Source organism: Xiphophorus hellerii, chromosome 18 (assembly GCF_003331165.1).
Source record: "Xiphophorus hellerii strain 12219 chromosome 18, Xiphophorus_hellerii-4.1, whole genome shotgun sequence".
In the NCBI taxonomy this organism is placed as follows: domain Eukaryota; kingdom Metazoa; phylum Chordata; class Actinopteri; order Cyprinodontiformes; family Poeciliidae; genus Xiphophorus; species Xiphophorus hellerii.
The window spans coordinates 15,837,522-15,859,230 of record NC_045689.1 but is presented as its reverse complement, the minus strand read 5'-3'; the positions used below and the strand labels follow the sequence as shown (position 1 = coordinate 15,859,230).

The 21,709-nt window shown below is 39.1% G+C and overlaps 2 protein-coding genes across 2 annotated transcripts; one reads left to right on the top strand and one right to left on the bottom strand.

The window, feature by feature from the left end:
* Positions 1-347: 347 nt before the first annotated feature.
* Positions 348-2,661, top strand: c5ar1 (complement C5a receptor 1). Its single transcript, XM_032545619.1, has 2 exons — positions 348-483; positions 640-2,661. Exon 2 carries the CDS (start codon positions 652-654, stop codon positions 1,708-1,710), a length of 1,059 nt encoding a protein of 352 aa, XP_032401510.1. The 5' UTR covers positions 348-483; positions 640-651; the 3' UTR covers positions 1,711-2,661.
* Positions 2,662-3,268: 607 nt separating this feature from the next.
* On the bottom strand, positions 3,269-21,709 carry LOC116707917 (dapper homolog 3). The gene is made up of 4 exons (XM_032545618.1): positions 20,862-21,709; positions 8,545-8,677; positions 8,070-8,180; positions 3,269-7,574 (listed from the first exon to the last, which is right to left on the bottom strand). The coding sequence occupies exons 1-4, from the start codon at positions 21,090-21,092 to the stop codon at positions 6,088-6,090; spliced, it is 1,962 nt and encodes a 653-aa protein (XP_032401509.1). The 5' UTR covers positions 21,093-21,709; the 3' UTR covers positions 3,269-6,087.

The following is a 21,709-nucleotide window of genomic DNA, read 5'->3' as shown; positions in this document are numbered from 1 at the left end:
TGTGACAAAAAAGGACAAAATAAATATAAATGAAATAAAAAAAAAAAATTCTTTTTACTTGTTGCACTGTGCTCCCTGTATAAATAATGCCCAATCACTTACAGGAGCACTTAAACACCTTTAGCTGTGATTTAGCTGTTTCAATTTCCTAGAAGTTCATTAGCATGCACAAAAGACTACATGATCATGAAAAAGGTCAACGCAATCTGTGTGTTGCCAGAGTGTCATAAACTTTCAAAACGGTTAAACTTGACATTGTGCAAAATGTTCAAGTTCTTCAGATTCACAGATTCTTGACGTAATCACTCTGTTAAAACTCTCATTGGACAGAACTGTGTAGTGACTCGTGCAATTGTACTGATGGGTGTGTACATCTGTGAATGTGTGTGTTACGGGGGTTGGAGTTGTTATAGGTACTCTTAAATGCTGTTGCAGCTTCATAACTTTCTGTGTCAGGGTGGAACTCCAACAAACCAATCAACCGTAAGTAGGCACATTCATTAAATGTAATAGGTTTTTATTAGTTTGTGTCTTTTCAGAGGTAATCTGCATACCCTTATGGGAATGTACACTAGATTATTGTCTCTAAAATGAAATTAGACAATAATTAATTCAATTAAATGTTGTCTTCACTTACAGGTTTAATTTACTATGGATTTAGAATGTTCCGACACTTTTTGTGACACTTCTAACTCCTCTGAAGATCTCTTCCGTGACATCTTTGGGGAGAATTTCACAGACTTCAACTTAATTCCTCCGATTCAACCCATACAGATAGTGTCTCTGGTTCTCTACGCCCTGGTGGTCCTGCTTGGAGTACCTGGTAATGCGCTGGTTTTGTGGGTGACTGGTTTCTGCATGAACCGCTCGGTCACCTCGATATGGTTCCTGAATCTGGCGCTGACTGATCTTCTGTGCTGCCTGTCCCTCCCTCTGCTCATGGTGCCCCTGGCACATGATGACCACTGGCACTTCGGCCCACTAGCCTGCACTCTAGTGAAAGGCCTTTTCTATTTGGTGATGTACGCTAGTGTTCTGCAGCTGGTTCTGATCAGTGTGGATCGGCTGTTGCTCGTTAAAAAAGCCGTATGGTGCCAGAACAACAGGCGACCCAAGCACGCTGCATGGGCATGTGTGGCTGTGTGGTGCTTGGCTCTGCTAGGCAGCATCCCTCAGTTTGTCTACGCCCGGCTGATTGAAAAAGGGGAACTTAAGAGGGAATGTCTCCTAGCATACTCCAAAGAAAGTGTTTGGCCCATCGCATCCTTCCGGTTTGTGATGGGATTCATCCTCCCCTTCTCTGTCATTGTCTTCTGTCACCTGGTTGTCTACAGCACCACCTGTAGGGGAATGTCACGTGGTCGAGCCAGATCCAAACGAACCGTGAGAGTCATTGTCGTTGTGGTGCTGAGCTTCTTCTTGTGCTGGCTCCCCGTGCACATCATGGACTTTATCGATCTGGCCACCCCTCTGAGTTCTTCCCATAGTCCAAGAATCTACCTGGCCCAGGTGCTGACCGTCTGTCTGGCATACTTCAACAGCTGCCTCAACCCTCTGATCTACGTGTGCGTAGGGCGAAGTTTCAAAGACAGTATGAACCGCTCCTTGCGTCACATCCTCCACTTCGCTACCGAGGACCCAGCATCAAGGGGGAGTATAAGCAACACCACCAAGAGCACCAGCAACGAAAGGGCGATAACCACAGTCTGATGGACTTGTGTTTACAACCAATGTACAGTCTTTAATTCCTATGGAGAAAATATGTGAATGTTAACTCTGTGCAAGTTTCTTTGCCAAGAACTTAAATTCAGTTTAGAATCAACTCTGAAATGTTTCCCGTGTTAGTTTTTCCAAAGAAACCATGTAAAACAGAATAGCTGACCTCTGCAAAAGCAGCTGTTGGGTTGGGTTCCACATTGTTGCTTATCAGGATGTCTTGCACAATCTGTGATGTTTCAAAACTTCCTTTTCATGTATTTAAAACTAAAAAAGAATGGCCCACTTCTTCTTTTATAGAAAACATGCTTTTGTTTTGTTTTTACTTTGTCTTGCTTTTACATATTACACTGCTATCAGAGTAATTTTTAAAAAATATTATATTCTCTCTTCATGACTTAAATTGCCCCGCAGAGTTTGTAGGGCGGGCAGTTTTATTATTTAAGCGGCTGTTCCTGTTACAAACCACAAGAGGGAAACATTTTCTAAACATCTGAAGTTAAAAAGCGTACATTGCTTGTATTATATTTTATTTAATAAAATGCAGCCTTGATAAAATTGATTCTTTTAAAATATTTTTTAACAGTTAACAAGTGTTCTATTAAAATAATGCATTTTTTTGTTTGACGTTTACATAAAGACACAGTTTTATAAGAATTACATTGCAGGTTTTCAAAGATTACATATGTATATTGCTTCTATTTTTAAAAATGGTATTTTAAGACATTGTAACGATAGCTTAAACTTTTCTTTTTTAAAACAAGTTAACATGTTTGCAGATTTTTTTTCCCCCTGAAATTTTCAACAGGAACTTCTATCATTGCTTCGTGAAATGTTTTGGAAAATATGTAAATATACACGTATTTTGTTCGACACTGTCACTGGTGTACTTGAACATGTAAATAATAGTAGTCTCATTCAAAAATAAATATCCTTAAATATTTACTCTTCCAACAATTTAATATAATATTTTTCTTTTTCTCTGGAACTCTGCATGCCAACAGAAAAAAGACAACAGATTCGATTACTAGTCTTAAAATGTTTAAAAAATGAAGCACCACTCGCATTGGGAAGGTATTTTTTTATTATTATTTATTAAATCATAAAAAAGTAAACAAAACCAACAAAATGTGTACAAAAAAGTTACCAAATAGAGACAAAATTACAATTTACATACTACATTCATTGCAAACAAGGCCACGTGATGATATATACAAAAGCAAAAATTTACAAGTGTGTGGTTTCCTATGCTTGTGTTTTTATTGAACTTGTGCACTTAGATATACTTTAAGCACATGCATATATGCATATTGGTATGGTAATAGGGTGTCTACTAGACATTGTCACTCAGTCCTCTTAATTTTTGCTTATCAGTAAAGCAAAGCGGTGTCTCTACATATTGGTAGATGTCAACATTAAACCACAAGTATGCAGAGTTGAAGACAGTGGCAGCTAAAAATAATGCTCTGCACATTCAGTTCCTGTTCAGGGTTTCACTATCAGCAAGTTCACCCTGACACAACTTTGCAACAACGACTGAATATTTGTGCTGATTTCAACTGTTTAATAATTGCTAACTTTTTTTTCATTTCAACAAATGTTTTAATTTAGAATTGAAATGCCTGTTAGCACAAGAAATATGATTTGTGATGATTCTCCTAAAACAAGTTTATTCATGGGGAAAAGAGTAGGGCTGAAGTGATTGCAGTTTTCTGGCCGATCGCCGATTACTGATCTTTTAAAAAGCCTAATTTACCGATTCCGATTTTCGCAGTTTTGGTCTGAAATGTTGCTTAATATATAAAGAAAGTTGCTGAATTGGCAATAATGGGGTGACTATTATTAACTGTAAATGTGCAGACAAGACCTGGTTGGTCAGTTTGTCAGTCAAACCTTTCTCACAGGAGAAAAGAAAAGCACAATGGTTGATTTTTAGACCTTTGCTGAGGTTGATAACATCGGTGGATAAGATCGGTTTCACATGTAAAAATCAGCCGAACACCGATCTCCCAAAATTAATGAAATCGGCATTGATAAATTGGCTGGCCAATAAATGCGCACCCCAATAAATTGTGCACCCCTAGAAAATACAGACACGTATTCATTCCCAGGTAAGACTTTGAATTGGCTCTGAGTTGACCTTCAAATGCTCCAAAAATAGTTTAAAATTTACTTTTTAAGACAATATTTACAGAGGTCTAGCAAACAATATTTTCCCATGCATATATCTTTAGCATGATTATACACCATGCTAAAGATAGAGTGGCACACAGTCACTAGTTGATAATATCGTTCAGGATGAAGGTTTTAGGTTCAAACTCTTCAGACCCAGAGGTTCCTTATATGGAGTTCGTATGCTCACTCCGTGTATGAATAGGTTATCGCTTCTTCAATTTTATCCCACGGGTTCAAATTATGCATTTTAGGGAAACTGAGGGCTCTGTGTTGCTCCATGGTCTATGTGTGTATCAATAGTTTTTATATCTTGTATGTGATCCTTGTGATTGACTGGTGCTTTGTCCTGGGTGTACCTTGGCTATGGTCTACTCCCCATTTAAGATAAGCATTACCTCCACAATACTGTGAGGAATAAACATTTATTGACAATGAATAAATATATGCCATATTTCTCCAAGATTTTATTTTTATTTTTTTTTGAGAAATGATTAGAAAAAAAGTTACACAACCCTTGGCTAACAAACTGAAATCATGGAGTGTGTTTAGTCAGTGAGTTTACAAAAAATAATAGATATGGCACAACATTATTTTGTTTAACAGCTGAAGACTTAAGTCTGATTAAACAGGTGAGTGAGTGCTTGAATATCTTAAGGAGGTTTTGGAAAACAGAATCCAAGTAAGATAACAGCTAGCTGACTAATCAAGATTAATGGTCATAAAAATGCAACAAAAGATGCACCTTGTGCATGCATGCTAAAATTTTGTTGCATGTTCAAGCAAAATGAAGAAGTTGCAAAAGGGAAAATTTAAGGTAGACCAATGAGGACATGAAAGCAGTAGGACAGGAAAGGTAAAAAAAAAAGCATGTTTGCAAAAAAAAAAAAGACCAAAAAAACCCCCCAACAAAACATATGGACAGAAATAGGGCCATCCTGTAAAAATTAAACTGAGAGACATACTGTACATGTACATGTATATGTCTTTTAACAATGAAAAGCGAAACAAGAACCACCATCATGTAACCAGAAGAAAGAAAGAAGTGGGGACTTAAGGTTCCTTTTGTTACTAGACATCCAATTACTTTTTGTCTCTTGACATGTTTCAGCGTTCTGCTACCGTCTTCCAGCTGTTGCTCGCTTGCTTTTTGAAACAGTAGCTGGGAGGCCCCTGACAAAGACAGAAGTAGAATGTTGAAACATGTCAAGTATGTCTGAAGAGACAAAAAAGTAATTAGGTGTCCAATAAGAAAGAATCATTGAGACTTTTTACATATAAATACAATGATTTTTATTGGAACATGAAAGAGGTTGGCTACAAAGAAGCAAACATGGAGAGTGGATAATTAGATTAAAGTAGGTGAAGTAGTGAAGTAAATATGTTGTGCTCAAGATGAGAATGAATTTTGTTTGGTGATACTCATTGAAATTCATTGGGATTCAAATTAATAATCTCTAGCCATGCCCGGACAAAGATCACTGCTGGAAGAAAATACGCAAAACTCCATAGTCAATAATGATATGAGGTTGTGAAACCGACAAAAGGACAAATAAAGTGGAAAATATTCTTTAGGAAATGCAACTCATTGTCACAACCAGCAAACAAATTGCAATCCAGTTGGAGATGCACAGAATGGTGCATGACATTGTTCAAGAGATTTCATCTACTTCTTCTGCAAAAATTGTAATTAACTAAATTAATGTTTAACGTTTTTGAGGGACACTTTACATAGCCAGAATACCATATGATATTCATTAAATTAATTTTGTGTCATAGCTTTAAATATTTTAAATTTATTTTATGCAGGTAGTAGCAAGTTCTTGAACCACACGCGCACCAGCTCTGATTAATTTAAAAGGCAATAAACATAAACAAAACAAACAAACAAGTTCAATTGCTTAATTTTATGGCTGTTTCTGTTAGCACAGTGTAACATGAATCAATGAGGAGGGTGCCCATCATTTTAGTATCTGATGGTTGTCGAATTGAAAATTATTTCAACCAGACAGAAAGTGGCGGTCATGCTATATTTTAATCAATTTTGTGAATGTAAATGCATTTCATCAGGGATAGAGGTAGGTTTATTTTAATGAATGGATTTATTATTTAGTGTAGAATTTGTGGCCAAAAGGAACAGCCATGAAGATGTTCAGAGCTGTTTAATACGTTCATGATACAGGTTGTGTGAGATTAGACTCAAACAGTGGTCATGACTTTAAGTGACCCTGTTCGGAATCTGAGTATCTTCTTTTTGAGAGCGTGGGAGGCTTTGATCTTGACGAAGGCTTTGGGCTGAGTTGCAGCGCTGGCATTGGCTTGTGGAGACGCAGACGATGATGAAGAGGTAGAAGCAAGGCGAGGCGGTAGCTGCTGGGGCCACACAAGCCCCCCACTCTCATCCGAATCGCTGGACAGCGAGCTGGATGGCGGGGAGTACACCTCGCTCATGCTGGATTCGGATTCGGCGGGGGCAGCCCCGGCGTAGCCCTCCTCGCTGTGGCACAAGGGGGCACGGGCCTGAGAGTCCTGGTGCCAACGCTGGGCGTGCTGTTGGTGGGACTGGGAGCAAGAGTGACCGTGACGAGCTTTTCGAGAAGATCGTTTATGCGGCTGCGCTGCATTCTGGATTTCACCCTCATCCTGGCTGAGCTCCAGGTTGGAGCACCAGCGGCGGTTTCCACTGTGGCCCTTGCTGGCCACCTGGGGTGCAGTGATTTGGCTTTGGTTCTGGGCAGGATTGGTTCGTCCCGGACGCCTCTCTGTGGTGCTGTACCTCCTGTCAGGAACCACTCTCTGTCCTGGAAGGCTGTTTTCAGAATGGGATCGGTTGGTTTTGTTGTTTGCCTTCTTGGATTTCTGTCGATCATTGTGATTTTTTTTAGGAGCTTTGGACTTTGAATTGGACTGATCAGGAGAGGCAGCTGCTCGATTGGCCTTTGACTGTTCAGGTTTGTAATGTCTGGGGGACCGTACAGGAGCATGACAGGCTTGTCCTGGGATATACTGAGCACTTACTAAATTGTGTACCTGGTAAACAGAGGGTTGTGGATGTAGATAATGTTGGGGGGATGGAGGTTCACAGCAAAGGTCAACGCCACAGTTTGGCTCCAAGGAGGGCAGAGGTGATGGTAGTCTCCCTGTCAGAGGGTTTGGTCTGGGCTGGGGGTAGGAGAGAGGCAAATAACAACCCTCCTCAAAAGATGGGGCCTCTGCCCTTCGGGTTTCCCCCTCAGGCAGGTCACAACCCCATTCCTGACTCTTAAGTTTTGCCGATAGGTCAACATGGGGCTGACAATGGGGGTCAGGAAGACGTTGCTCTGTGGTTAAAGAGGGAGTTCTCCTGTGTTGGGAGCTGTGTCCGGAGGCACCGCTGTATGTGGGGTCAGGGGTCAGGGTGGTCCGAGGCTGACATGGCCGAGGTAGAAGAGCGTAACGCTGGATGAGACTCAGCATGTAACCTTCCACTCTGAAAGCCTGCTGATAGTCCTCCTCTGTGATCTGATCCTCTGCAGGCTGCTGCTGCCAGGTGTGGCTGGCAACGCTGGTGTCCCACAGCCAAGAGTCTTCAACTGAGCCCTCCTCTACAATGCCCTCTAGTGGTGGGTGAGGTGCAGAGAAGGAACGAGGAAGGCTGGGCCGAATAACTGGTGCATCAAATTCCCCATTCAGCATGAAGTTGTCTCCTAATTATCAAGAGAAACAATGCATGCTGTCATACTAAGCTAAAATGTTGTATGACTATATGCACAAACTATGGTAACCATTTGAAACAATAAGACTGCTTAAGCTTAACCTCCTTACCGGTTAAAGAGGTTGGCCCACATGCTAATAATCCTTAAATAGACTTAGACTTGTACTTTATTGATCCTTTGGGAAGACTCCCTCAAGAAATTGAAGATGTTTATAAACTAGAGTTTGCATAAAATGCTGTGAAGTTCTTAAGATTTACGTTTTTAAAGACTGTATAAATCCAATTTCTACTTGGCCCTTTGGACTAGCTGTTAGCTTCAACCTCTGCAACTGCAAACTAGACCAGACATAAATAGTAAAATCTATGGCTTGCATCTAACAGAACATTATTCCAAATAACCTTGGTTGGTAGTTTTAAGAAGAGCTTATTCTGAGGATGGCAGTGTCCTATTCTACCTTTAGGTAAACCACTTCCTAAGTTTTCTTACCTAAAGACTTTGGTCTGTCATTGGTATAAGTCCAGGAGGAGACGGGCTCAGTGGGCTCAGCTGAGGAGGGTTTTCCTTTTGGTGATTGTCCCTCACTTGAATCATAAAAACCTAGAACCACACCAACACAAAGCATATGTCTCATTTATCATACCTTCCTGTTAATTTCTCTAAAATATCCTGCTGGGTACTGACTATTTCAAACCACATTTTGGAAATAGTCCACAAAACTCATTTACAGGCTCCCAGATTGTGAATAAACAAGACTAGCAGAAGGTAATGAAACCTCATTATCAATACAGTCTGAATAGTTTCAAGATAATTGTTTTGTTTTTTAATTATTTCATTCAACACTTTGCTTAGCTGCAGTACTAAAAATTATTCAATCACAAAGAGCTTTTGAATTTAAAAAATCCTTAATTACACGGCTGACAGATTTGTGGGGACAGAAAAGCTTTTAAACAGCAGGAGTTACCAGAACTCGGCCGACTGTCACCGGCGTCTCGTTGAGCTCCCTCACAGCAGCCGTCGTTGATGTCAATCTTCAGATCTTCTACCTGCTGTTCTAGCGCCTGCATAAGGCCCCATGGAGTGCTGTGGAGAGCGCTCTGCAACACAAACGCATGCAGATTGTTTAACCGCTCTCTGTTGTTCTGCACTGTTGATATGTGATCTTGCTACAAGGATTAAGAAGCAACACATGGCAGTTCAGATATCAAACCAATACTTGGAATGAAAATACTTAAGTTCCTGGAAAAGGCACAGCTGTATGTTTTTGCTGCGTGCTTTTCCAGCTGCAGATCTTATTTTGTTTGACATTTATCTCTCCTGAGTGTTTCTACAAAGCCGAGTTGTGTGTCCATTTATTTGATACATATGAAACAACAAGATGGAAAATAAGATAAATTATCTTTTTTCAAGTTGCATGAACTGATAAATAATAGGTCTTCCTTAAATGATTTGGGGATTAGCTTACTTTCATCTTATGACAATGAAAGAAAATGGCAAAAATGAATCAAGACTAAATGTCAAAACAAATAAAAGAACAAATCACACGTATATTTTGTGTACCCAATATCTGACACTATGGGCTCCAACATCCAAGGGGGCTCAAATGGAGGGCAGTCAGTTGGAACATGAATAATTCAACGATGTCTGATGGGTAGGGAGATGTACTTTAACTTCGCTGGGGGTGTACACACACCCACGCACCCCCCCACACACACACACGAACAGAATGACTCATTCTACTTAAACAGAATGAGTCATTCTGTTTAAACAGGCAAATGTGAGGCAAATAAGAGACAATTTATGATGTGAAATTAATTTAAAAACGCTCATTATGTTCTTTTTAAAATTTAGGTTGGGTGATATGGACTTAAGTGTTTGTCAGAATATTTTGTGATACTTCTAGTGCTAACAATAACTGATAATCAATTTTTAAAAATCATTTGCAGTCTTTTATGGCAATAGATTGCATTGCTGGGACTGCAAGTCTCTGCCAGCAAACCCCTACAAAAACACAAATGCTGTTCTCATTTGATAATAACAAATGACAAGAGTTACAATAAATGCTCATTCAACAAGATCTTGACAATGTATTATGAGGTTACAACTGTATTATTGCATAGTATGAGAATATGTATGTGCTATATGTACCAGACAAGTTAATTTTTTTACATTAATTATTTAGTTATTTTCTCTTAGTTATGCTTTTCATTTCCAGTGTTTGTTTTTATTGAAATTCTAAATGGCAGACAGACAGAAAGAAAAAAGAAAGAAAGAAAGAAATGAGAACAAAGGGAAGAATGAAAAAGAAAGGAATAAGGAAGAAAAAAGAAAATAAAAGAAGGGAGGCAAAGAATTGTACTGACAGGGAATCTGGACACACAGCTCCGGTCAGCCTTTAAGTTGTTGCCAGGCTGGTTCTGTCAGATGGTGACATCATCTGACACACACTCTAACATCTGTAGACACTTGCTTGCAAGCTTGTCTGGATTTGTTAACAAACACTATTGTGTATCTGTGACTTCTGAGAACAATGCATTGACCTGTAATTCTACACAAACTGCTTGGAAAACCTTAAAATCTACCAGGTCTTCAAAAATGTCTAATCTAAGGATTTTTAACCTCATTATTTTCCCCACAATGTGGTAACATCCACACCATATGACTGTAAAAACAAACCTAGGTCTTACAGGTCTTTTGGTTTGTTGGGGCTAATGCCGCTGACACTCAGGTCTTCTATTCCAGAAGGTTGAACATGTCTTTGTGATAAGGTGACACTATTTACACTGTGAACCTTCTGTAATGAAGCGTCTGCTGCTATCTGTGCTCTCCTGCACTTCTTTGGTCCTTGTCTTTGTTTCCCAGGACCAAATGAAACACTGCCATGAGAAAAATGATCAATGCAGTTGAGATATCACCAAAAAAGCTCATTAAACAAAAGAACCAAGTTATTTTCTCTTTTACTTGGAGTCAATGCACTATTTTAGAGCAGTCACTTGTTGGATTTGACATATTTTGCATACAATTCATACAGACACTGATGTTTCTGACAGCAAAAAGGTTTAATCCCAACTTCTGGATAAAAACAATTTTTTTTTATTAAGTCAAATGATGCCCAAACACCTGTAAAAAGGCATTATTACTTAATAAGGTCTTGCAGTTTCTCATGTCTATGTTTTAGAAGATTTTGGTACTAATCAGCAATATTTCTTAAAATAGAAAGTCACCACCATATATGGATGAAGATGTTTTATTTGGTTTTATATGTTTTAAAACCATGTGTAGGGTCAAGATACTGCTTTCAGACAATATTTCTTTTGACATCGTCCTTGTCACTTCACCTTATGAACTCACTTTTGAGCTACAGTCTTTGCTATCACTGCTGTCATCAGGACGGACTACGTGTGTTATGCACTGACGGCCGAGTTTGATGTGTTGTATGTAGTAGCGTCACCGCTAATAGACAGCTTTAATATCAGCCATTCTTTACTGCCTGATCATTGCTTTCTTAACATACGTATTTCTCAACTTGAGACATGAAAATGACTAAAGTACCACAAGCTACAAAGCCATGCATAGCTGAAAAGGAAAAGTTGTAAAAATGTTTATATTTGTGCTCCTCAGCCAAGCACTCGAAAGTCTATTTGTCCTGCTTTTGTCCCATATGTGCTCATAATGCAAATAACCGCTGTTGTAGGGCAAATAACCCAAGCGATGCTTCCAACATGACCTCCTGACCCGAAACACTGTCTTTCTTTGTGTGGACAAGGCTGCTTATTGTCTTACTGTACACAAAGCCCCAGCATTGATGCATTAATATGTTTTGAGTGGAAAGCTTTGCTTCGGCTGCTGTTAGGACGGTTGGGTAAGGAAATGGCCTGGAGGAAGGGACGCTATTGGAAATCAAGTAATCAATTATTCTGTTTCATGCAATCAATTTCTCTCCACCTCTTGAGGTACTCGCACATACACAGGGACTCATGTTGACACACTTAAATACTATGGATGACGCTGGGTAAAAAATAATAATCCTGCACAAACAAACTAATCTTAGTGGAAGAGAAGACTATGTGGTTCATATTAAAAAACGGTTTGTTTTCTCAGACTCACTGACAGATCTCACACTGGCATACTGACAATGCGTGCACTGTAGCACTGCTGTTTTACTGCATCCTGTGTCCCACAGTGGTGGGGGATGTGGGAGACAGCAGACGCAGTGAAGCCAGACTCTTTTGGAATCAGAGCTGTTACAAAGCAGGCAAACAAAACATCTGGGATACTTGCATTTCAATTGGAGCAAGTTCATGAATAAGTTTCACTTAGCAACAGAATTATATCAGAAAAAATAAAGACTAAAAAAAGACAAAAGAGTTGGAAGCTTTATCTTCAGCTTTACCTTCATCAGCATGAAGGCAGAATGAAATCCGTCAGATGCAAGAATTTGTGCAGGTCAAAAAAAAAACAACAACAAAAAAAACATACTGGAGCTTTTGTCTGTTAAAAATATGTCTAACAAGTTAACAGCATTGGAATGTTTGGAAATTTCTCCAGAAATATGTAGTGAAAGCCATGATTGTCCAGATCTAAAACATGTCATTGACACAGGACGTGCTTAGAAATTTTATGACAAAGCAACTGTAGGTTTCTGTTTTGTGTAGAGAGAACCTCTTATATCCCCTAAATACTGATGAGTAATGCTACATATTACTTCTGATCAAAATGATGTGGTTTTACTCATAACTCATTAGTTAAAAATTAAAAGTGCCCTTTAGAACTAGAGGATATTCAGAAAGGTTTAAGGAGATTTGGAAAATAATTAGTTGAATTTTTGCGAGCACAGTTCCAGGCTGATACTGTAAGACTGCTGCTTTTTATGCCTGGGTGTTTCGATTAACAGGTTTCAAATTTAATATACATATAATAGTAAGTACATAATGTTTCTTGTCTCCTAAGGTAGTGGAAGGTCTTAAAAGTTCTATGTTCCTCTTTCTCCTTTGTCCTTCTATCCTAAGGACTAAATGTACATGGCTGCTCATTTGTGTTGTAGAACAACTACAACATGGTCTGAAATAAGAACACTTTCAGAATGTAGAGAAGAGGGGAGACAAGGCATGCAGCCAACAGGCCCGACCCTATGTAATTAAAGCTATGTTGTGACTGGATCCACACAGAGAAGTCTGTGGGAGGCTGGATCCTCACACATGCACACCCACACACACCGACGCTGCCCCTAGTTTCACTAGTTGACTCTGCTTATGATCTCTTATTTTTATAAGCTCATGGTCATATTTTAAATCCCTTATCTCAACAGTGTAAATGTTTCTTTAAGATTCTTTCATTCCATTTTGACAGAGGGACTATTCTGAACAGATGCAGTGTTTATATAACAGAGTCCATGAGCACACTCTTGACTCTGTTCTACAGTGGTTTGTAGGAAGCAGATTGAGTTGAAAAGAATCCCTAAACAGACACAAAGTGAGCTCAGTTTATGTGTTAGAGATTTTCAACCTATTTAGAGTCCACTTAAAAGTTGTTGATTTGACTAGTTTCTGCATGAGCATAATTGTCTGAATCTAAGCAGGCAACCAAAGTAACTCAAGAAACTGAATACTAGAGCAAAAGCAACAGAAATCAGAGAGCAAAACATGCAAATTGTTGTCACCGATGACTGATGTGCTGCTTTCTTAACACCAGAACACACACAACCTGATGGCTCATCACACAATCCTGCAGAGTACGGCAAGCAATTCATCATACAAGCCAATAATAATAATGCAGAATCTCTAAAGCACATTTCCATCATTCACTTCTTCCCAGTCATTTGTTTGAGGTTTCAGCTCCATATATCAACAGCAACTTTCTTCCAATCTGGAACATTCTTATGACAAATTTAAATATTTATATAAATTTATCTACTTGCTATACAACTCTAAAGCTGTTGGTTATAAGTTTCATTTTGGATGGCCAGAATAAATTAACATTTCACCTTAACACAATTTAATGCAACAAAAATCTGTAAAGCCATCTTCCCTTCATTTAAAAACTAGTAAAAAGTGTATTCAACTTAACGAGTGATGACGACTTACTTACAGTTTTGTTTGATTACATGCTACAGTGGGCTACCACATATGTCGGCATTCACAATCAAAATGTGGATTTGATTAAACTCGTCGATCCACAGAGTCAATTTAAATGATTTCACTTTGGTTTCAAAAATCAAGCTCTCATCTCCTAATTGACGCATGTGTGTCACACATTCATGCAAAATTCATATAATCCCTTCCACCCTCTCCAAACTCTCTCAGCAGGGTTGCTCAGAGGCAGGTCAGAGCTCCATGCTTTCTCAGCTGCTGTCTGGTGTCCCGCAGCTGTCAGCACCTTCATCACCACACACACTGTATCTAGGAAAAATAAGGCCCCCTCACTCTGTCTGGGGACCCACTGTCACATCGGAAACACACACGCACCAACAAACACTAACACCCGAGCGGTCTCCAGGGTCAAATGCTTCTCTGCCACACTTTACTGGCTTGGACCTGTATAGAAGATGAGACTGGTGGTGGGCGGGGGTCTCGGGCGCAGATGGTGACCTGATATTTGTGAAGTCTCAATCTGAGACTTCAGCTAAATTAAAGTTGTGCAGAAATCCCTCAGAGGAAATTCCAACTTAATTATTAACACACATGGATGACCAGAACAATTTATAAAAATCAATCTAGACACAAGTTGATCTATTTTTTTTTTTGTTTGTTTGTTTTGTTTTTAGTCTGTGCGCAGATGTGGGGTGCAGAAACCCTGGTGCGCATTGGAAACACATGCCCGTCACGTAGCTATTTCTCAAAATTCAATTTGTACTAATCTTGTTTGGAAAGAGCGATGGACAAAGTTCTGATTCGGACGTAGAGTCAGACCTCAGAGACACCGGATACAAGGCCCGCTTATGCGTGCCTCGTCATCTGACTGAGATCGGCATGATTAGTATTCTGCTCCATGTGCGTCTTTTGTTAGACCACCAGCGGAGCAGGGGCACAGACACAGGCAGGGAGGAAGGAGGTGTGGCGATTAGATACTCTTTTTATAATGTTTTATTTTTATGACAGTGCATGGATCGAGAAAACAAAAAACATAGAGCCTGACCTATAAAACTGGTTTGATAATTTGCATTTATTTAACTTGGGCACCTTTGAACCTGTGATTTCAGTAAAATTATGTTAGATTAACTGCTAACGTGTCATTTTAAAAATGCATTTGCACCATTAAGATTCTCTGTTGTATAATGACTTAAAGTTTACACAATAGGTAATATTTGCCAGAATGGAGTATAATATCTAACTGGAAGTGCAAGCAATACATACAAAATTGATAATATAATAGGATAATACAAGGGATCTCTGGTGGGCCCCAATTGTCAGTATAGAACCAGGAAGAAAACCTTCAGTTTTTCCTTGATAGTCTTTTTCTGTTCTCCATATTAAAAAGGACAAACTTGGGTTTGATTAAGACATACAGTGTTACTGAACTTTTAAGATGTGTTTTAAAAGATGTAATGTGAACCTTTTAACTGACAACCACAGCTAAGATGTTTCACCACGGGGTTTGATACAGGCTTTAATTCTTTCACCAACAAGGAAACTTTTTTATTAAATCTCTTAATTTTTTAGAAGTTGATACATTTATGTAAAATATTTCCCCCTCACATTGTTCTGAACATCTAGTACATTTAATTTTCAGACACAGATTGTCTCAGCAAATACAAACAGGAATTTTTAAATGGTTATTTAATTTATCAAGATTAAATAGCTATCCATACCAAACTGCTCTTATGTGAAAAAGCCATTGCTCCCTTGCTAATTCATAAATTAGTTGTGAATAACCATGTATTTTCAAGAGCTAAGCATATTTTTATGAACAATACACAGTTATGAATGCCCTCTGACCTCTGCAATCAAGAAATCACTCAAATAGAACCTGTCAAGCCACCTGAAGTAGAATAAAACAGGGGAAATGTAATCATCCAAGTGTGAATGATGTCTATTGTGAAAAATAACCCGATTCTTCACGTTACATGACTCACTCTTGATGCATGTTAAGACTCTTATCTCGGTCACGAAATACCTCAGTGCTAAAAATATATCCACAAGCTAGCAAAAGAAACAAAGGTCTCTAGAAAGTGTCTTTGTAAAGGGGAAAAGGTACCGTGAAGAGACAGAATTGGAGTCTGTGATTTCCCCACGAAAAAAGAAAGCTACATTTAACAGACAATACTAAGAGCCCTGCTCAAAATATTAATGTATTGCGACCTGCAATTTTGGCACACCAAGCCCGCTCTGCATACCCTGTGGCAACAGGCTTTCTAATGAGGCAATGAAGTCTTCAAAACTGCCCTAGATGGGACCGTCTCACTACAAAGAAACAGGCGCAGGACTCTCAGTGATTCAGCATTGTGGTGAGTTATATTTTTCATATACTATATTTGTTTTTGTGGTATATCTTACTTTAAAGACTTATTTAAACATTATCATAGTGACTAGTAAGCATCAAGGGGCAGAGAGGATCTGACTCATGTTTGCTGTTGGTGCAGTGTTGTAGGGATGCTGCTAATAAAGTTACAACTACATATTGGATTTATATTTATATTTTAAAAACACCCCAGTTTTTATGCCAGATCTTAAAGGCTGGTTCATGAAAGTATATTGTCTGTTACTCAACCGGTCCATGAAAGGGTTACAAAGCTATTTTATTAAGAGTTTTGAACTACAGAAAACTACAGTGAGAGTCATTTTCCACAAAGAAAGGCAGCATGAAACACTGCAGCACCCTGAAGTAGAGCAAACCAAAACTACTTCAGGGTGCATCAACCTCTCATCACAAAAGAATCTAAGACAATATCTAAAAACATCCAAACAATAATGAGACAAACATGACATCCATGGAAAAGCTGTGAGACCAAAATCACTGTTAATAAATTAGAACACAAAAGAACAACTAACATTTTATTTTAAATGTCTTCATGACATTTAAACAAAAAATGTCAAAAAAAGTGTATGCTACAGCATCTGGCATTAAACTAAAACAACATTTTAGAAAAAGAAAATCACAATATGGTGGACCACTTGGTTACAGTATGATGAATTGATCTGCTCCTTCCAGATGTGTAGAATTTCTTCTAATTCATGAAATCATTAATTCTGCTCTTCAGTAGAAAATACTGAGGAAGGATTGCCTTTGTTCAGTTTGTGACCTTAAGGACAAGCAAACTTGGGTTAAGCATCAGGAAAATAATGAATACCAACAAGTCCACCTTTACACATCTTAAAAACGCTAAATTAAGGTTTAAAACGGCCTAGTCAAAGTCTGGATGTTAATCAAATGCGGGTGCATGACTTTACAAACACTTGATTGTAGTTGTTGGGTGGCACAATTAAATATTAGGGGTTGATTCCCCCCACTCCCCATGATTTCCCCATGAAAAAAAGCCAAATTTAAAATTACTTTCTGTGCTTCTTATGTTAAAATTTGTTCAACCATCACATTAAAGTGCGACCCAACATACAGAACAGAAAAAAAATCTAAAGAGAACTCTATATTTATTCATAGTAACCTATATAACCACAGGGTTGCCAACTCTCACTAAAGCTTTTCTTTTATTTGCCTCCTTTTTTCCTTGGTCAAATGTCTCTCAAGATATGGAGAGTGTTTTTGCCAAAAGGGAAACTCTTTTTCTGCACTGCATCTTGTGATCAGTCATTCTAAACCACTGTATTTGGATTTCTATGAAGTTCTGATTTCTATGAAGTCCTGATCCCAAAGTTGCATCAGCTCACTTTGGGATCTATTCTTCCAAAAAAAACCTTTCAGCATATGACTGCCAGATTTACCTGCCCCTGACATCAACTCTCATTGGATTGTCTTGACCTACAGGCTTGCATGGTTATGATTTTTCTGAGTTTCAATGAAAGGGGAACAAAGATTATTTTACACAGACCAAGTTGTATCTCACACTGTTTGGTTGCCTAGAGCCATGCATCAAACAGCATGTAGCAAACCTGGGATTAATTACAGACAGATTTTCATATTTTCAGAACGGTTTCCTCCAGTTGAGACAAATAAGATTTAAACTACTTTTCTCAAGCATTACTTGAAGAAAGTAGCACATACTTTTATCTCAGTTTGTCTCAACTGCTGCAATGCACTTTATACTAGACAGGGATCACTTTCATTTCTTCAGCTAGTTCAAAATAATGCTGTCTGTTGTCATCGCACAGATTCTGTCCTTTCTCCAGTATTAATTTTAAAATCCCGATGTTGGGTTGTAAATTCCTAAAATGGTCTTGCTGCCACTCCGATTTGCTCTATCGTTGTCTTCCCAAGAGCAGCAGACCAGCTGCTTTCAGTTGTCTCAAAAACTAGACAGAAACTTAAAGGAGGGTGAAATTTTCTGCTGTGGTTTCCAAACTTTTGAACACATTGCCTTTAATTATTAGACAGTCATCTGTGTTTCCTGTTTTTTAAGCATCTTTTAAAGGTACATATTTACCCAGTAGCAATAGGCACATTGTGAGTTGAGCTGTTGCTACTCTTTTCATATTTGTTTTATTTCTTGGGTTTTACATTTTCTTATTTTTATAGCACCTTGGGTAAGATAGTTTTTTTTAAACATACTCTATAAATAAATTCTCCTGGAACTCTGGAGATGCTTGACTTCTAATTATAAAGATCGCATTAGTTTCCATAAAGCAATAACTTCATAACGTACAGTCATGATGTGGTGGTGGTGGTTGTTGTTGGACCCAAATGGAGAGACAGAGGTGGCAAATGGATTTGGAGATTTAATGAAAAAATAATTAAGAACTTACAAAAATCACTGGGAGCCTAGTCAAAAACACAAACCAAAACAAATCCATAGAAGGAGAACAACAGGGAGACGCAAGGAGAACACGCATGTTTGTGACAGGAGTAGATGAGAGGATCTGGCGAGTAGTGAGTAAGAATGAAGTGCTTAAGTACTGGGGAGGTTGAATGCTGAACAAAAGACCTAGGCTGATGACCTAACAGGTTGCAGGTGTGAGTGGAGGGAGCGCTGACAGACTGAGGAGAGGAAGAGAGAGAAAGTGGCACATTGGGGCAAGGAAGAGTACACAGTGGAACAGGAAATAAATCTAACACTGAAGAATAACTAGACTAAGGAAACAATTATACTAGAGTGACAGAGAAGAACTGGACACAACAAATAAACATGATAAACTAGAATCACTAAGGGAGAATTGAAGTGGAAATAAGGCAGAACTAATAGAAAAAAAACTAAGGAATACAAAATAAATGACAAAACCCAACATCAAACTCAAACAATCTGAGATCCTAACACATACTAAAATATTCAATTTAACATTTTAACACCAAAGCCTATTTTCATATTGTATATTCAAAAATACAGTGTCATCCCACTGTTTGCTAAACACTAACTACAATTGTTTCTCCCATCAACTTTCAGTCAGAAGTTGACAACTCTGACTAATCTAGGCCATTCTCTGAGGGACACCGCACATGACGAATGAAACTCTTATTCAAGAGAACCAACATTTTCATTTAGACTCTAATCAGATTGTTCAGGTATAATTCTGGTTGATAAAACGTGAACAACTTCAATGGCTTGAACTAAATGCCTTTCAGAATTCCTTTTTGTCAGTGCATAAAGTCAAGTGGTTTGTTCTTCATTTTTAAAAGAAAAAAAAATTGCTTTTAGATTGAGGCAATAAACACTACTAAAATAAATGAAGCCCACTTGGAATATAGCTTGCCACTGGCAGAACATGTCAGGCTCAGTTTATCTTTCCTCTTGTTAAAATGTACCCTCCCTATTCTCTTGGTTTTCATCTTTAAGTTGATTAAGGATTTAATCCTTAAAAGTGTTTACTTATATTCTACATAACTGCAGAGAAAAGTTTGAGCTCTATGTGAGAACACAACATGGATTTTAGGAAAATTTGACAACACAAGCAAAGCGGTTTGTGTAGGAGGGCAGTCTGGGATGGACATGTCTCATTATCAAAGATCTTCAGGGATCATTTAGAGTCAAGCTGTTGTAAAAGCTCTGCAATAAGGTCAGCGCATTCCATTAGGATGACATTAAAATTTTTAAGATGTTTCCTGCAGAGCAGCAACAACGTTGGCCAGACTTTGAAACAAGCCTAATTCTTTCACTTCGCCTCACCATGCATGCACCAAAATGACTATTGTCACACATCTTTTGCAGACGTTGTCATGCATGGTAGCAATCATCATGGCACTCAGTCAAACTGTTGCTTAAACACCTATCCTTAAAGCTTTTGCAGCTTGTATGCAACTCGAATGCTTTGGAGTATGTTGAAATCTGTCAAAAATTGCTTTTCTACCAAACTGTTTACTGACAAGGTAATTGCCTTGATTTTTCTCCCTCTTCTGACGTCATTTACTTATATACACAGCAGCAATCCCATAAGTAACTTGGTATTCTTTGAAAGCTTACTGTGGAATTACAAAATTTATTACCCTGCTGTGTGTCAATTTTAGGGGTACATTTGCTATTGAAACCAATTCAACGTTTATTTAATATCCTCCAAAACTCCAGACATAAAACAGAGAAGAGGCTCTTTGGTGGTGCGTAAAGTCTCCTGTGGGAAACGCTCTTCTCCCGTAGTTAAACTTTTGCTTGTCTTGATTAACCCAGTTTTCTATTCTTATAATCCTGGCATTGTCACAGAACGGTAGGCGCAACTTTACAAAAGCTTTGCTTCAAAAGAAGTAAAAACTCTAAAAGACAATTTAGCGTGCAGCGTACGAGCGTAGACGCGAATTTTCTTATTTTATGATGTGCAGAAAGCACAAATGAGAGCTTGTTAAGGGGTGAGACCTACAAAAGTCTTCAACGAGGGAACAAAGGGCCATTAAATAGAGGGTCTGTGCCACAAGCGGCGGCTGCTCCTCCCCCTGGTTTCGCTACCCACAGGCATAAATCTCAACCTAAAGCACAGAAACGCATTACAGCCTTTCATACAGAGAGCCTATTTATCAAGTTGGGTAACTTTTTTGCAGTTAGAGGTCATCTCAGTACAAAAGGCGCTGGCCCAACAGCAGAGTCCATGCAACGGTCAAGCAGATCACAATGGAGATTGTCTGCAGGCTTTCAGATATTTAAAAGTGTGTAAGCTTCACAAATGACATGACTAAAAGAGGGGTAAATTAATGCTGTTTGGGGATAAGGGAATTCAAACAGTAAAAAAAAGACGCTCAGTAGAAACTTCTTACCAGCTGACGCCTGAGCGTCAAGTTTTCCTGGCCCCAGCTGCTGAAGCATTCCAGCTCTCCTCTTGAGCCATCCTGGGCTGGAGGCTCTCCCAGAGCCAGCGCTCCCAGCACAAGACACTCCTGCCTCTGTCTGCGGAGCTCCAGCTCACACAGCCCGGCCAGACTCGCCTCCAAGCGATCCTTGGTTCGACTGCGCTCCACGGTTGCTGGAAACGAGAGCGCACGCTGCATCTCACCCAAAGAAAAATCCGCTATAAGGTGCAGAAAAAAAAATCTGACCCGGTTTGATTTTTTTTTCTTTTTTCTTGTCGTTGGTTGGCACAGTTTTAGGAGAGCAAACGCAAACTACAGAGGGTCAAATTCCATCCCATTCCTCGTGACTGCGCGGTTATCTTGGAGCAGCGGCATGGTTCCTCCGACCTTCTCTGAGCTGCACATTTTTATTTTTTTGACTCGCAGCTGTCAAACGCATCCCTGGAGCCCCGCCTTCGGCGGAGCGGCCACTGAGGGAAATTGGGGGAGTCGTCCCGCTTCTCCCCCTCCACCCACTTTTGTAAAATCAGTTTCAGCAGTCATTGGATCCTGGAGGCTGGGCTGAGGTGCTGAGCTCTGAAGTGTCCCATCCCCCTTGATTCCTTACAGTGACGCGTCGACCTCACCCATCCCAGGACTAATGGACTTCCAAGGGGGATGGTTATATTTCCATGATTAAAACACTGGGATCTGGAAACATTTCTTGTGTTCACATGAAGGTAAAAACAACATCAGAAGCAGCAGAAAAAAACACCAGAGATGCGCCAAGTTAGACTACCATGAGGAAACCATTTTGACAGATTTGTGTTGCTTGC

Bases quoted from the DNA above. Each gene is read 5' to 3' on its own strand.
- c5ar1 (XM_032545619.1), top strand. From the start codon at position 652: ATGGATTTAGAATGTTCCGACACTTTTTGTGACACTTCTAACTCCTCT.
- LOC116707917 (XM_032545618.1), bottom strand. From the start codon at position 21,092: ATGCAGCGTGCGCTCTCGTTTCCAGCAACCGTGGAGCGCAGTCGAACC. The intron at 8,678-20,861 runs GTAAGAAGTTTC...TTTGTGTTGCAG, and splicing joins TGACGCTCAGGCGTCAGCTG to AGCGCTCTCCACAGCACTCC. The intron at 7,575-8,069 runs GTAAGAAAACTT...CTTGATAATTAG, and splicing joins TGACAGACCAAAGTCTTTAG to GAGACAACTTCATGCTGAAT.